The sequence below is a fragment of the Pelophylax lessonae genome (assembly GCF_965119305.1).
Source record: "Pelophylax lessonae genome assembly, chromosome: 5".
In the NCBI taxonomy this organism is placed as follows: domain Eukaryota; kingdom Metazoa; phylum Chordata; class Amphibia; order Anura; family Ranidae; genus Pelophylax; species Pelophylax lessonae.
Window position 1 is genome coordinate 37,926,924 of NC_138772.1, and position 14,028 is coordinate 37,940,951.

Genomic DNA, 14,028 nt, shown 5'->3' on the forward strand with positions numbered 1-14,028 from the left:
AAAGAATATAATATGAAAAAAAGTACAAGAGAATAGATTTGAATAGAATAGAGTAGAATAGACCAGAAAATAATAGAATAATAAAAAAAAAAAAAAAACAATAGAATAGAATAAGAAAAGATAGATCATCCATAGACTATCTTTAGCCCAAGCAGATAGGTTGGAGGGAAGCCCTCTGTTCATCACTGATTTTCTCGGCATATATTTTCCCTCTCAACAATCTCCACAGCAAAGATTCATCAAAGATATAAAAAAAAAAAATAATGCCCAATTCAATAAAAAATGGATTTATTCCTAGTTTACAACAAGCTGCAAATTGGTTTGCTTTTTCAATATTTGTCTCAAGTTGTACAGTAATCTTCAGGGACGTATAGGCATTTGCACAAAGTAGGGTGTGAAAAGGGGTATTTTTTCCTGAGCTGAAGATAGAAAAGGATATATAGAGGGGTAAGTAGGGTAATATGCACAGAAGAAATAGTAAATATAATACATACAAACACACATATACTCAAAATGGAATCTCCAAACTTTCTAACCAAATGGACAGTTTATTGTCCTTCAATCTTTAGGGGGGCTGGACTGTGGCCAGTGGCGGAAGAAAATGTCCTGGCATCAGTGGGAGTAAACAGTGCCCTATCATTAGTATTAGGGGGTAATAGTGCCCCATCACTGGTGTCAGTGGGAGTGATAGTGCCCCATCATTGGTGTCATTGGAAATAACAGTGCCCCATCATTGATATCTGTGGCAGGAATAGTGCCCCGTCATTTCTATCAATGGGAGTTTGAGCGCCCCATCATTGGTGTCAATGGGAGGAATAGTGCCCCATCAGTGGTATCAATGGGAGTAATGGTGCCCCATCATTGGTATCAATGGGAGTAATGGTGCACCATCATTGGTAACAATGGGAGGAATAGTGCCCCATCATTGGTATCAATGGGAAGAATAGTGCCCCATCATTGGTATCAATGGGAGAAATAGTGCCCCATCATTGGTATCAATGGGAGTAATGGTGCCCCATCATTGGTATCAATGGGAGTAATGGTGCCCCATCATTGGTATCAATGGGAGGAATAGTGCCCCATCATTGGTATCAATGGGAGTAATGGTGCCCCATCATTGGTATCAATGGGAGTAATGGTGCCCCATCATTGGTATCAATGGGAGTAATGGTGTCCCATCATTGGTGTCAGTGAGACAACGAATACCCCATTGTAGGTGTCAGTGTCATGAATTATGCCCCACTGTTGCTGACAGTGGGAGGGAATAATTACCCAAGGGCCTGGGCATAAACAAGCAAAGGTCCACATCCAGCTACCAACGCTGCTGTTTGGAGATCGCTGTGATAAAGTATGCACCTAAAGGAGAATACTTCTCCTGTTGGTCACAGGATTGCATTTAGTTCTGCTCTCCTGTGACCTAGACATCACAGAGCCAGTCCAGGCTCTGCAGGAATCCTGACAATATTGTCGGAATCTGCCCAGATGCTTGATCGGCAGCTGGTTGAACCTCTCAGTGTGCCGCTGAGAGCCTAAGCCAGCTGCTCCCGCCCCCTTCACAACCCGGCGCTCAAGTTAGTGTTGGAGGGGCAAAGCTTACAGTCATTGCTCTGTGCTCACTGCGGAACCAAGAACTGAGCGATCAGCAGTCTTTGATTGCTCAGTTATTTGTGTAGAGCCAGCAGGAGCAGCTGCAGCATTGGATCGATGCTGCAGCCAACTAGTTGAGTATATACAGTATCTCACAATTTTGTAAATATATTATTATATCTTTTCAGGTGACAAATGAAATTACACTTTGCTACAATGTAAAGTAGTGAGTGTACAGCTTGTATAACAGTGTAAATTTGCTGTCTCCTCAAAATAACTCAACACAAAGCCATTATTGTCTAAACCGCTGGCAACAAAAGTGAGTACACCCCTAAGTTAAAATGTCCAAATTGGGCCCAATTAGCCATTTTCCCTCCCTGGTGTCATGTGACTTGTTAGTGTTACAAAGTCTCAGTTGTGAATGGGGAGCAGGTGTGTTAAATTTGGTGTTATCGCTCTCACTTTCTCATACTGGTCACTGGAAGTTCAACATGGCACCTCATGGCAAAGAACTCTCAGAGGATCTGCAAAAATGTTTTGTTGCTCTACATAAAGATGGCCTAGGCTATAAGAAGATTGCCAAGACCCTGAAACTGAACTGCAGCATGGTGGCCAAGACCATACAGCGGTTTAACAGGACAGGTTCCACTCAGAACAGGCCTCCCCATAGTCGACCAAAGAAGTTGAGTGTACGTGCTGACCGTCATTTCCAGAGGTTGTCTTTAGGAAATAGACATATGAGTGCTGCCAGCATTGCTGAAGAGGTTGAAGAGGTGGGGGGTCAGCCTGTCAGTGCTTCGACCATACGCCGCACACTGCATCAAATTGGTCTGCATGGCTGTCGTCCCAGAAGGAAGCCTCTTCTAAAGATGATGAACAAGAAAGCCCGCTAACAGTTTGCTGAAGACAAGCAGACTAAGGGCATGGATTATTGGAACCATGTACTGTGGTCTGATGAGACCAAGATAAATTAATTTGGTTCAGATGGTGTCAAGCGTGTGTGGCAGCAACCAGGTGAGGAGTACAAAGACAAGTGTGTCTTGCCTACAGTCAAGCATGGTGGTGGGAGTGTCATGGTCTGGGCCTGCATGAGTGCTGCCGGCACTGGGGAGCTACAGTTCATTGAGGAAACCATGAATGCCAACATGTACTGTGACATACTGAAGCAGAGCATGATCCCCTCCCTTCAGAGACTGAGCTGCAGGGCAGTATTCCAACATGATAATGACCCCAAACACATCTCCAAGATGACCACTGCCTTGCTAAAGAAGCTGAGGGTAAAGGTGATGGACTGGCCAAGCATGTCTCCAGACCTAAACCCTATTGAGCATCTGTGGGGCATCCTCAAACCGAAGATGGAGGAGCGCAAGGTCTCTAACATCCACCATCTCTGTGATGTCGCCATAGAGGAGTGGAAGAGGACTCCAGTGGCAACCTGTGAAGCTCTGGTGAACTCCATGCCCAAGAGGGTTAGGGCAGTGCTGGAAAATAATGTTGGCCACACAAAATTTTGACACTTTGGGCCAATTTGGACATTTTAATCTAAGTGACAGCAGACTAAGAGTAACTGCTGTGAAAATCCTGACCTTTAGGAAATGCTACAGAAGGTAAAAGTTTAAAATTAGATAACACTTTTCAAAAAGGTAGAAGTTCTTTAACCACTTGCTGACCGCCCTATAGCAGTTTTACTGCTACAGGGCGGTCACTGAGTGCAGGATCACATATATATGTGATCCTGCACTTCCTGATAGGGGGTGCAAATGCTTGCCGCCGGTGGCTCGCTCCCGCGGTGTATAATCCGATCGGCATTTAAGGAAGGCAGCCAGCAGCCGCTGATCATCCTGAAGAGAATGGCAGTCTGCCGATGTAAACAAGGCAGATTGTCGTTCTGACAGGAGGGAAGGCATGGAATCTGTGTCTACTAGGATCCATGCCTTCCCCTAGTAAAAGCACCTCTCACACTGTAATAAAACACTGGCTAGGCACACAGTTAACCCTTTGATTGCCCCTGATGTTAACCCCTCCTCAGCCAGTGTCATTAGTACAGTGACAGTGCATATTAGTGTAGTGCCACTGGTCCCCAAAAAAGTGTCAAATGTGTCAGTTAGGGTCTAATTTTCCACTGCAATATCAGAGTCCCACTATAAGTTCCTGATTGCTGCCGTTACTAGTAAAAAAATAAAAATGCCATAAATATATCCCAAAGTTTGTAGACGCTATAAATTTTGTGCAAACATACATCAACATACGTTATTGGGATTTTTTTTTTTACCAAAAATTTGCAGCATAATACATATTGGCCTAATGTGATAAAGAAATTATTTTTTTTTTACATTTTTTTATTGGATATGTTTTATAGCAGAAAGTAAAAAAATATTATTATATATATTTTTTTGTTTATAGCGCAAACAGTTAAAAACACAGAGGTGATCAAATAGCACCAAAAAAAGCTCTTTTTGTGGGGAAAAAAATTAAACAAATTTTACTTGGGTACAGCGTGGCACGACCACCGCAATTTTCAGTTAAATTAATGCAGTTCCATATTGCAAAAAATGGCCTGGTCATGAAGGGGGGTAAATGTTCCAGAGCTGAAGTGGTTAATTTCTTATTTGGAGAATTTGGAAAATAAACTTAACTACTTTTAAATATAATTTTAATGAAAGGAAAAATAGTGTATGAAAATATTAACAGAAAAGATAATAAAAGAAATACAGACAAGAGACATTAGCAAAATAAACTGGAGTTAAAAATGACATAGCAAAGTTTGCCTGGTTTTTAGTTCCAGCATTCCAGTCCAATGTCCAATCTGATGTATTAAGGTTGTCGGTTTTGAATGGTCCTTAGCCATGGTTAACCATGGTTCTGACAAAAATTGAGAGCTCTCAACTGCCAATTGCAGCAGCTATTTGTCACTGAGCCAACCCTCGCCCAATCAAGATAACTGATCAGTATGGGATAGGGGTGCTGATACCTTTATGATATTCAAGTGACGCTCCCTCAATTGCAGTTTTTCTATTACTTTCAGATGACCATTTTTTTTATAATCTAACAACCAACATAGTATTGAAGATAATGAAATCACAATTTGATAGACATCAAATATGGATTGGATTTTATTTCAAAAGATTGTTCTTGGTTTTCTCAATTTAAGAAGTAACAGAGGTTCAACTAGACTTGGCGAACCTTGGCACCCCAGATGTTTTGGAACTACATTTCCCATGATGTTCATGCACTCTGCAGTGTAGTTGAGTATCATGGGAAATATAGTTCCAAAAACATCTGGGGTGCCAAGGTTCGCCATCACTGAACTAGAGTAACAGAAAAAAGAAAACTGTGCAAAGCGGAAGGACAGTGACATAGAATGTCAATGAACATTGAATTAGCAATACTCCATTGGTATTACAGAGTTTTAACAGAGCAGTATCATTAGGTAACCTATTTCACCATTCTACCCAAGGTTTCAATGAGTGCTCAAAAACATGTTTTTTTCTGTATGGCTTCCTCAATAAGAGTATTGTGTCTCATCAATTTTCTGCACTTCATAATAAAAATGGGTGGAATGGAATTTATCATAGGATTGTGTTAGGAGCCTAGCTTTCCATACTCTTCCAAGTGCTGTTTAGCCATCCTGCCATTTATGGTGGTGCCCTAATCAAAGTCTGTTGGACTTTGCAGATCCAAGCTGAGCATGATCTATGGACTTCTTAGCATCTCCAGCTGGTTATTTTAGTGGTTGGTTACATGAGATATGTCTGACAACTTTGCCTATCCCCATACATAAGATCTAAATCTTCTTGTTTTGCCTCTGACTTGCAAATTTTGGAGAAATGAGGAGTGCATTGTGTGAACCTCACACAGACCTCATTAGCGTCACAGGTATACTGTAGCTTCTTCTCTTTTTTCTATTGTCTCTAGCTCTTTATGTTCACCAAAAGGCTAGGTCTATTTCCACCCGCAATTTCACTTCCTGTTCGATTACTTCCTGCCAACACCACTCCTTGTGTAACCAACCATTTTAACTTGGCTAGGGAAGTTTATTTAAGTCTAAAAAGACTTTATTAACCACTTTACCACCGGAGGATTTTGCTGTCTTACGTCCTGGCCACTTTTTGCGATTCGGCACTGTGCGACTTTAACTGACAATTGCGAGGTCGTGCGATGCCGTACCCAAACAAAATTTACGTCCTTTTTTTCCCACAAACAGAGCTTTCTTTTGGTGATATTTGATCACCTGTGCGATTTTTACTTTTTGCGCTATAAACAAAAAAAGAGCATACATTTTGAAAAAATAACAATATTTTTCACATTTTTTTAAATTTTTGGCCAATTTGTTTTCTGCTACCTATGTTTGGTAAAAAAAAAAAATCACAATATGCATATTTTGATTGGTTTGCGCAAAAGTTATTGCGTTTACTAACTAAGGGAAAGATTTATGTCATTTTTGGTGTTTTTTTTTTTAACGAGTAAGGGCGGCGATCTGCGGTTTTTTTTTTGCGGGACTGCGACATTGCGGCGGACAGATCGGACCCTTGACTGACATTTTTGACACTTTTGGGGGTACCAGTGACATTACTACAGTAATCTGTGCTATACATATGCACTGCTACTGTAAAAATGATACTGACAGGGAAGGGGTTAATTTTTTTGGAGAGGGAGGGGTTAATATATGCCTGGTGCTTACTGACGTGTGTGGGGGGAGGTGACTGAGTGACACAGGGACAGATCGCAGGTTCAGCTATGCTGAACCCTGCAATCTGTCACTGTCTGTCACTTAGGAGATCATCCTGCTTTGTTTACACAAGCGGGCGGATCTCCATACTCAATTCCCCGACGATCGGGGAAGAGCAGCAGTGATCGCCGCTGCTCCTCCCCTAGCCCGACTCCCGCTGTGACTGAACACAGCGGGAGCGAGCCTCCGGCGGTGCGCGTGCGCCGCCCACAAAGGGAGGAGTCCAGCGACGTAGGTCTACGTCGCTGGACGGGAACTAACCACTTTGCCGCAGTAGAGCTCGAGTGAGCGGTCGGCAAGTGGTTAAAAGAGACTTTAAGTTTAAAGAGAGAATTTATTCGCAGATGACATCATCCCAATGTTGACATCGCCAGAATCATCCCTACCCGCAGCCCACACTATCCCTACCTGCTTCAGTAAGATCTCTTACTATAAAGTAAATAACTCCAAATCATTGGTCCTGAATCTGAATGTTTGTCCCGATACAAAAAAAAACATTACTAGAGAATTGCCCCTTCTCATGGACAGATGAGAAAATACTGTATCTTACCTAGGCATTACCATCACTCCTCGAACCTCTGACCTCATCCACTCGAATCTAAAATCCCTGAAACAAAAAATCTCTGAAGACCCTAAAAACTTCTCTAACATAGACCTATCATGGGGAGCGAGAATGGCGGTAATAAAAATGACCATCCTTCCTCAAATCTTATACCTATTTAGAGCACTACCCATCCCCATGCCCAAAACACAGTTGAATGCCCTTACTAGCATTATTAGATAATTTATATGGTCAGGGAAGACAGCCCGTATAGCCTTTAATGTACTCACCGCACACAAATCCATTGGTGGGGCTGGACTACCCAATTTACAAGCTTATTGGTGGGCTTCAAGGCTAGACCAAATTAAGCATTGGATTACGAGTAATGAAACACCACTATGGGCATCAATTGAGGAACATCTACCTTGTTGCTCTACCTTATTGCTGTTATTTTCTTACATCATACTTTGTTTGATGTGATTTTCTGTTTTTCATTGGTATTTGAAATTCAATAAAAATTATTGATTGAAAAAAAGTCTAAAAAGAGACTACTAATTTAGTGAAACATATAGCCCAACTCAGGGTTTCTCAACCGGGGTTCTGTGAAGCCATAGGGTTCCTCCAGTGGTTGCTAGACATTCCTTGAGCAATGTGCAATTTCTACCTCTTAAATACGTTACCACTGACACTAAAGATTTTTTTTTAGCTATCTGTACGGGGGTATATCTTCCCAATGGGTACAAGTGTAAAGAACATTCTTCCCACTGACCATCACACTAATGTATTATGAGTTGAAGATATAATAATTTTTAGTAAGCATTTCCTGAGACTATAAAGTTGTTTTAAGGTTTCCTCTATGTGGAAAAGGTTGAGAAAGGCTGGTTTAGTTAATGGAGTCCATCCAAGGCACAACAGTTTTATTCTAACAAATATATTATAAACTACTACGGCTGAAGTGACTTAATCTACATATTTGCCAAAAATATTTATGTTGTAAATATAAAATTAGATATTCAAATATTTAACACCAAAAAACACCTACTGCCAAAACATAATTTAAAGTTTACAAATGTTGCTGTGACTGAAATAGGGAGGCGAGCTTCATACTGTTTACCACGCATAAATTAGCAATCTCTGAAGTGTAGATCTTTTAAGTGAGCAAAAGGCTCATACGGTTTTGCTAATTTACTGCACAATATTCTAAAGTAGAATACTAAATTAAAATTTAAAGAGTTCACTCTTTTAATGTATTTCCTTAAAGAAGAACTTTTTCCTTTCTTTCTTTCTTCTTTTTCCCTTCCTTCTTTTCCTCCTTTCTTTCCTCCTTTTTTCCCTTCTTTCTTTCTTTCTTTCTTTCTTTCTTTCTTTCTTTCTTTCTTTCTTTCTTTCTTTCTTTCTTTCTTTCTTTCTTTCTTTCTTTCTTTCTTTCTTTCTTTCTTTCTTTCTTTCTTTCTTTCTTTTTCCCTTCTCTTCTTCCTTCCTAATTTTCCTCCTTTCTTTCTTCCTTTTTCCCCCCTTCATTCTTTTCCTCCTTTCTTCCTTTTTCCCCTTTCTTTCTTTCTTTCTTTCTTTCTTTCTTTCTTTCTTTCTTTCTTTCTTTCTTTCTTTCTTTCTTTCTTTCTTTCTTTCTTTCTTTCTTTCTTTCTTTCTTTCTTTCTTTTTGCCATCCCTGTTATTGTGTCCCTGAAGGAGGGACACAAGACAGGAAGTGATGGGAAACTCTCTACAATGGGGTACAAAATAAAATATTTTTGGCAAAGTGGGGAGTTATGGCAAAGTTCTTATTGGTGCTTAGGCTCTCTGTTCTGATGATAACTGCAGCCCTATTTCTTGAGACAAGAAATGTCTCCCCAGATGGAAATTAAAACCTGGTAGAAATTATAACTACTCCTCATTGAAGTAACAAAAAATGTAAAACCGCAAGATATGAAAAGAGAAATTTGTTTAGGTTACATAGTTGGTGAGGTTGAAAAAAGACACAAGTCCATCCACTTCAATCCACTTCAACATCCTTAATCTCCTGGAGTGAAGATTTGCTATGTTATAGGGAACATTTATAAATGTCAATTGTGTCTAAGCAGTACTCTAAAAAAATCTACCCTTTGTCTTGATTCCCTTTAAAAACAAAAAAACAAAAAAAAAAAAAAAAAACCTACCTTGATTCTGTTTGAGGCGGATTGATGAACTTTATTGAGGTTCGGGTGCCGATTCCAAACCGCACTGATTTCAATTGGAGACAAATTTTAGAAACCAGAAATAGCTAAGTAAAGGCTGAGTTGCTGTTGTTTCCAGTTGCTTCCAATTTGTTATAATACCACTAATAGGGATGATCGAACGGTTCGGGTCGACCATCGGTTCAAACCGAACATTGGGTGTTCAAAATTCGGCCGAATTCCAAACTTTTTGCGGTAAAAGTTCGGAATTCGGTCACCAGAACCGCCCATAATGCAATGGGACATAAATTGGGCTTTAAAAGCCCGTGATTGGCCCAGAAACTTCAGTAAAAGCCAATGAGGGGGCAGGAGTCAGCTAGGAAGGTGACTGGAGTGACTACGGGGTCCAGAGGCCAATCAGGAGTGAATACGCCCCCCAGTATATAACATAGCCCCGCCTAACCTCTAGCACTGTAATACAGAGGCTTTGGAAGAGAGTGGAAGCATTTGTGTTTCTCCTACTGTGTTAAACAACGTTTGCTGCATAGCCGATTGCTTGTAAAGCTCCATATGAGCAAAAGAGCAGCTTACAGACAGATTGTCAGTGTAGTTAGAAATACAGAATACAGCGATTGTGCTGTTTGAGTTAGAAAAAAAAAATTTAAAGGGACAGTGTCAGTTAGAAATTATCTTCTGCTGTATGAAGCTGTTCTTTTAGTGTGAGGAAAGGGATATGCAGTGTAATTAGGGTACTATATACCACTATAGTTAGATTCAATAATCTAGTTTTTGTAGGGATAGATTTAAGTGTCAGGGTTCCGTCTAGTCAGCACGTTGCACTGCTGATATATCTAGAGCAGGTATACGTGCTTGCTAGTCAGCTATTGTGCAAAATACATTTCAGCGATACACACATCTGCTGTATTTAGTGACAACTTTGGGTCGCATAGCAGTGTGCGTTTTGCAGGTGAATTTCACCACGCAGAGTTGCCAAAGCCTCAGTGACAACTTAACGGCTGTTCTTGTTGTAAGCCTTAAGTCCACTGCAAAAGGCTTTGCTACTCTGCGTCACACACATCTGCTTTATTTAGCGACAACTTTGGGTCGCATAGCAGTGTGCGTCTTGCAGGTGATTTTCACATCGCACAGTTGATAAAGCCTCAGTGACAACTATACATAAATTAAAATTCATCACAAAAAAAAATGATTATTTTTCTTAGAATTTCAGTAGCACAGAGATGGTGTTACCCTCCTTTCATAAAGTGCAAATAAATAAAGTGCCTACATTGCATAAATAATCCAAAACATCCAACTAAGCAAGAACAGAGTTGTCACCTCTCACCAAGCTGCTGGACAATGGTCTTTTAGCCCATTCCATCCATCCATGTAGATCTACAATCTTGTCCCTGACATCCTTGGCCCTGACGTCCTTGGACATCTTTTTGGTCTTGGCCACGGGGGAGAGATTGGAATCTGATTGATTGCATCTGTGGACAGGTGTCTTTTATACAGGTAACAAACTGAGATTAGGAGCACTCCCTTTAAGGGAGTGCTCCTAATCTCAGCTCGATACCTGTATAAAAGACACCTGGGAGCCAGAAATCTTGCTGATTGATAGTGGATCAAATACTTATTTCAATCATTAAAATGCAAATCAATTTATAACTCTTTTGAAATGCGTTTTTTCTGGAAATTTGTTGTTATTCTGTCTCTCACTGTTAAAAAAACTACCATTAATTTTATAGACTGATCATTTCTTTGTCAGTGGGCAAACATACAAAATCAGCAGGGGATCAAATACCTTTTTCTCTCACTGTATATAAGGGGTTCCTACTCACTTCTGTGCCTACAGTCTCAAAAGTGTATGCCTGCAGTGTCAGATCTAAGGCACTGCTGCCTCTTACTGCTAGTCTCAGTAGATTCAAAGTGTGATTTGATGATGCCACCACTCTGTGTGTGCACTATTCCCCTTGCAGGAGGCTCTGAGAAAAGCAAAAACCTGCCTCTACCAAGATTTTTACCTCTACACAGAGACACGGTGCAGAATAAGGCATTGTGAGTCAGTATAACGAGAAAAATGGTGCTAACCAAAAAGACCTGCGCAAAGGATATATTTGACAACAGGGACTTCTAAATAAATTAGTGAAATAAATTAAATTCTAAATTATAAATTGTAAATTGGTTCCGGGAATTACTTCCGCACTGCGAGCTGCAATCTGAACGTGAAAACTTGAAAAATTGATAGCAAAAGTGAAAATTGCGCTCAGCAATAGATTCTTGAAAAAGTGCTATTAGTGCATCAGTGCATATGTGATAAATTACAAACTAATGGTAAACAAATACAATAATATATAAATAAATAAATAATGACAATAATTAGGCTATAAAAGTCCTTAAAGTGCTCTGTGCAAACTGTGCAACTCTAAGTCTTCAGCAATCTTGGATTTGATGGGAACCTCCACCACAAACACCTCCACCCAGTGGTCAGATAATATACTCCTTACCAGAATGCGATGACCCCTTAATTACAGGGGGTCAAACACGGCATTTCACTTCACACTGGCTCAAGGTTATCCTCATCGCTGTTATCACCTCAAAGGATTTATGCCCAATTGCTTTGACAAGGTTCCGGATCTCTGGATCTGGTCTCCACCTTCTTCACTTCCGCGTCGCTCATGACTGCTGCTTCTGTAGGTGACGAGGAGTGTGCCGATGCTCGGTCTCTTCTCCTCCTCCACGACCTCTCGCTGTCCGTACCCGCCGCTAAGTGACCACCTTCCTCTTCTGTATACCATTAGTTTGTGATTTATCACATATGCACTGATGCACTAATAGCACTTTTTCAAGAATCTATTGCTGAGCGCAATTTTCACTTTTGCTATCAATTGTGAGTCAGTAGCCAAGAACCATACAAGCTTGGGGTGCCACTCTAAGCAGTCATCCCGTAATACTCTGGGAGAGCAGGTGTCGGCATTGAAGGCAGGAGCCCATCTCGGCTCTATATGCACACATAGAGAAGGAAAGATGGGATGTTGAACTCAGAAGAAACAGCCCAGCTAAGAAAAAGGTGAAAACAGCTTCAGCCCGACTTCTCCCAGGACGTGCCCCTGACGCATTTTGTCTCATTCATAGGGCGTTGCATCTTTCCATATCCACATTGTAAGTCAGTGAGCGGAGAAGTATAGGGAGACTTACTGGTGACAATACTGGTGACTAGTTCTTTGCCTTTCCCCTGCCTTTTTTTGGGGTACAGCTTCCCAAAGTTTAACTCCTTACCAAAGCTCAGTGCACCATTAAAAACTACCCTAAATTTGCCTTCTTCATTGACCTCAATGCATTTCACTCCAATTTGTAAATAAACTTCAGCAACATAAGGACTTCAATTTTATTCATCTCTATTCATTCTGTCTGTGGCAATGTCACAAATAATCATATAATTAACAGATACAATAAATGTAAGAGGAGATTGTAATGTATGTAACAATATTTTGTGAATACAGATACTGTGAGTGATAAACTGTATATAAAGTCTCAGGATAGCTGGGTTGGAAACCTTAACAAATTTCAATAAAGTATTGAGAAACTGACTGAGGGCCGGTTTTCACCACAATTTATGTGCTCAGTGTTTTTTTTTTTTATACGCACACGCGCTTAAATGCATTTGTAATGGGTTTGCATTGTGTTTGGGATGCATTTGTGGTGCATTTTCTGCTATTAGTTAGTACACTTGCATGAGCTCACAAAGTGTTCCACTTCACAAATAGTTTTATGAACCAATATCGGTCTTTCAATGCTTTGCTAATCTTTACAATAGAAGTCAAAGACTAATTATTTTCTTTTACCTACAGCTTCACAACAAATGTGCGTCCCACCTGAAACCTGAATGTGATTGCGGACCCCTAAAGGATCATATCTTACCCCCCACGACCATCTGTCCCGTGGTTCTGGTGAGTGTATACCTGTGTGAGTTTATCCTGCTATATCCACAACCCAGCCTGAAGCCACAATCGTTACACCTGGCCACCGCTTTCCTTGTGTTTAATATATTACCTTCCCATTAAGATGACAGCAAAACTTCCCCAGGATCAGCTGTAATGGAGGCTGAGTCAGATTTTATGACTTATATAGTGCTTACCAGAAACCGAAGAGCAGGTCACTTCTACATTTTACGTCTTTTAAAGATCCAACTTCCCAGAAAGATGAAGGTATTCTGCTGCTGGTCAGTTTGTGCTTTGGGTGTGCGGTGCGGATCTGCATTGCAGGGAGCTCAGATCTAGACCTTGAATTATCTATCTATCTATCTATCTATCTATCTATCTATCTATCTATCTATCTATCTATCTATCTATCTATCTATCTATCTATCTATCTATCTATCTATCTATCTATCTATCTATCTATCTAGTTATTTCTTTCTTTCTTTCTTTCTTCTTTTCTTTTCTTTTCTTTCTTTTTCCCTTATTTTCTTTTCTTAACTTTCTTGCTTTCTTTCCCTTCCTTCTTTTCCCTTCCTTTTTTTTCCCTCCTTTTTCCTTGCTTCTTTTACCTTTTTCTTTCTTTCTTTCTTTCTTTCTTTCTTTCTTTCTTTCTTTCTTTCTTTCTTTCTTTCTTTCTTTCTTTCTTTCTTTCTTTCTTTCTTTCTTTCTTTCTTTCTTTCTTTCTTTCTTTCTTTCTTTTCATCCTTCCTTTTTTCCCTTCCTTCTTTTCCTCCCTTTTTACTTATTTTCACTCTTTTCCCTTTCTTCTTTTCCTTCTTTTACCTTTTCTTTCTTTCTTTCTTTCTTTCTTTCTTTCTTTCTTTCTTTCTTTCTTTCTTTCTTTCTTTCTTTCTTTCTTTCTTTCTTTCTCTTCTTTCTCTTCTTTCTCTTCTTTCTCTTCTTTCTCTTCTTTCTCTTCTTTCTCTTCTTTCTTTCTTTCTTTTCATCCTTCCTTTTTTCCCTTCCTTCTTTTCCTCCCTTTTTACTTATTTTCACTCTTTTCCCTTTCTTCTTTTCCTTCTTTTACCTTTTTTACTTTTC

General features: G+C 40.0%; 1 protein-coding gene across 1 annotated transcript in view; it reads left to right on the forward strand.

Annotated features, from left to right (window-relative positions):
• DGKB (diacylglycerol kinase beta) overlaps window positions 1-14,028 on the forward strand; it is a 905,602-nt gene that overhangs the window by 406,506 nt on the left and 485,068 nt on the right. Inside the window, exon 14 of the mRNA XM_082259056.1 lies at window positions 12,859-12,957. Within this exon, the coding sequence (XP_082115182.1) occupies window positions 12,859-12,957 (99 nt within the window). The remainder of the gene's footprint in view (window positions 1-12,858; window positions 12,958-14,028) is intronic.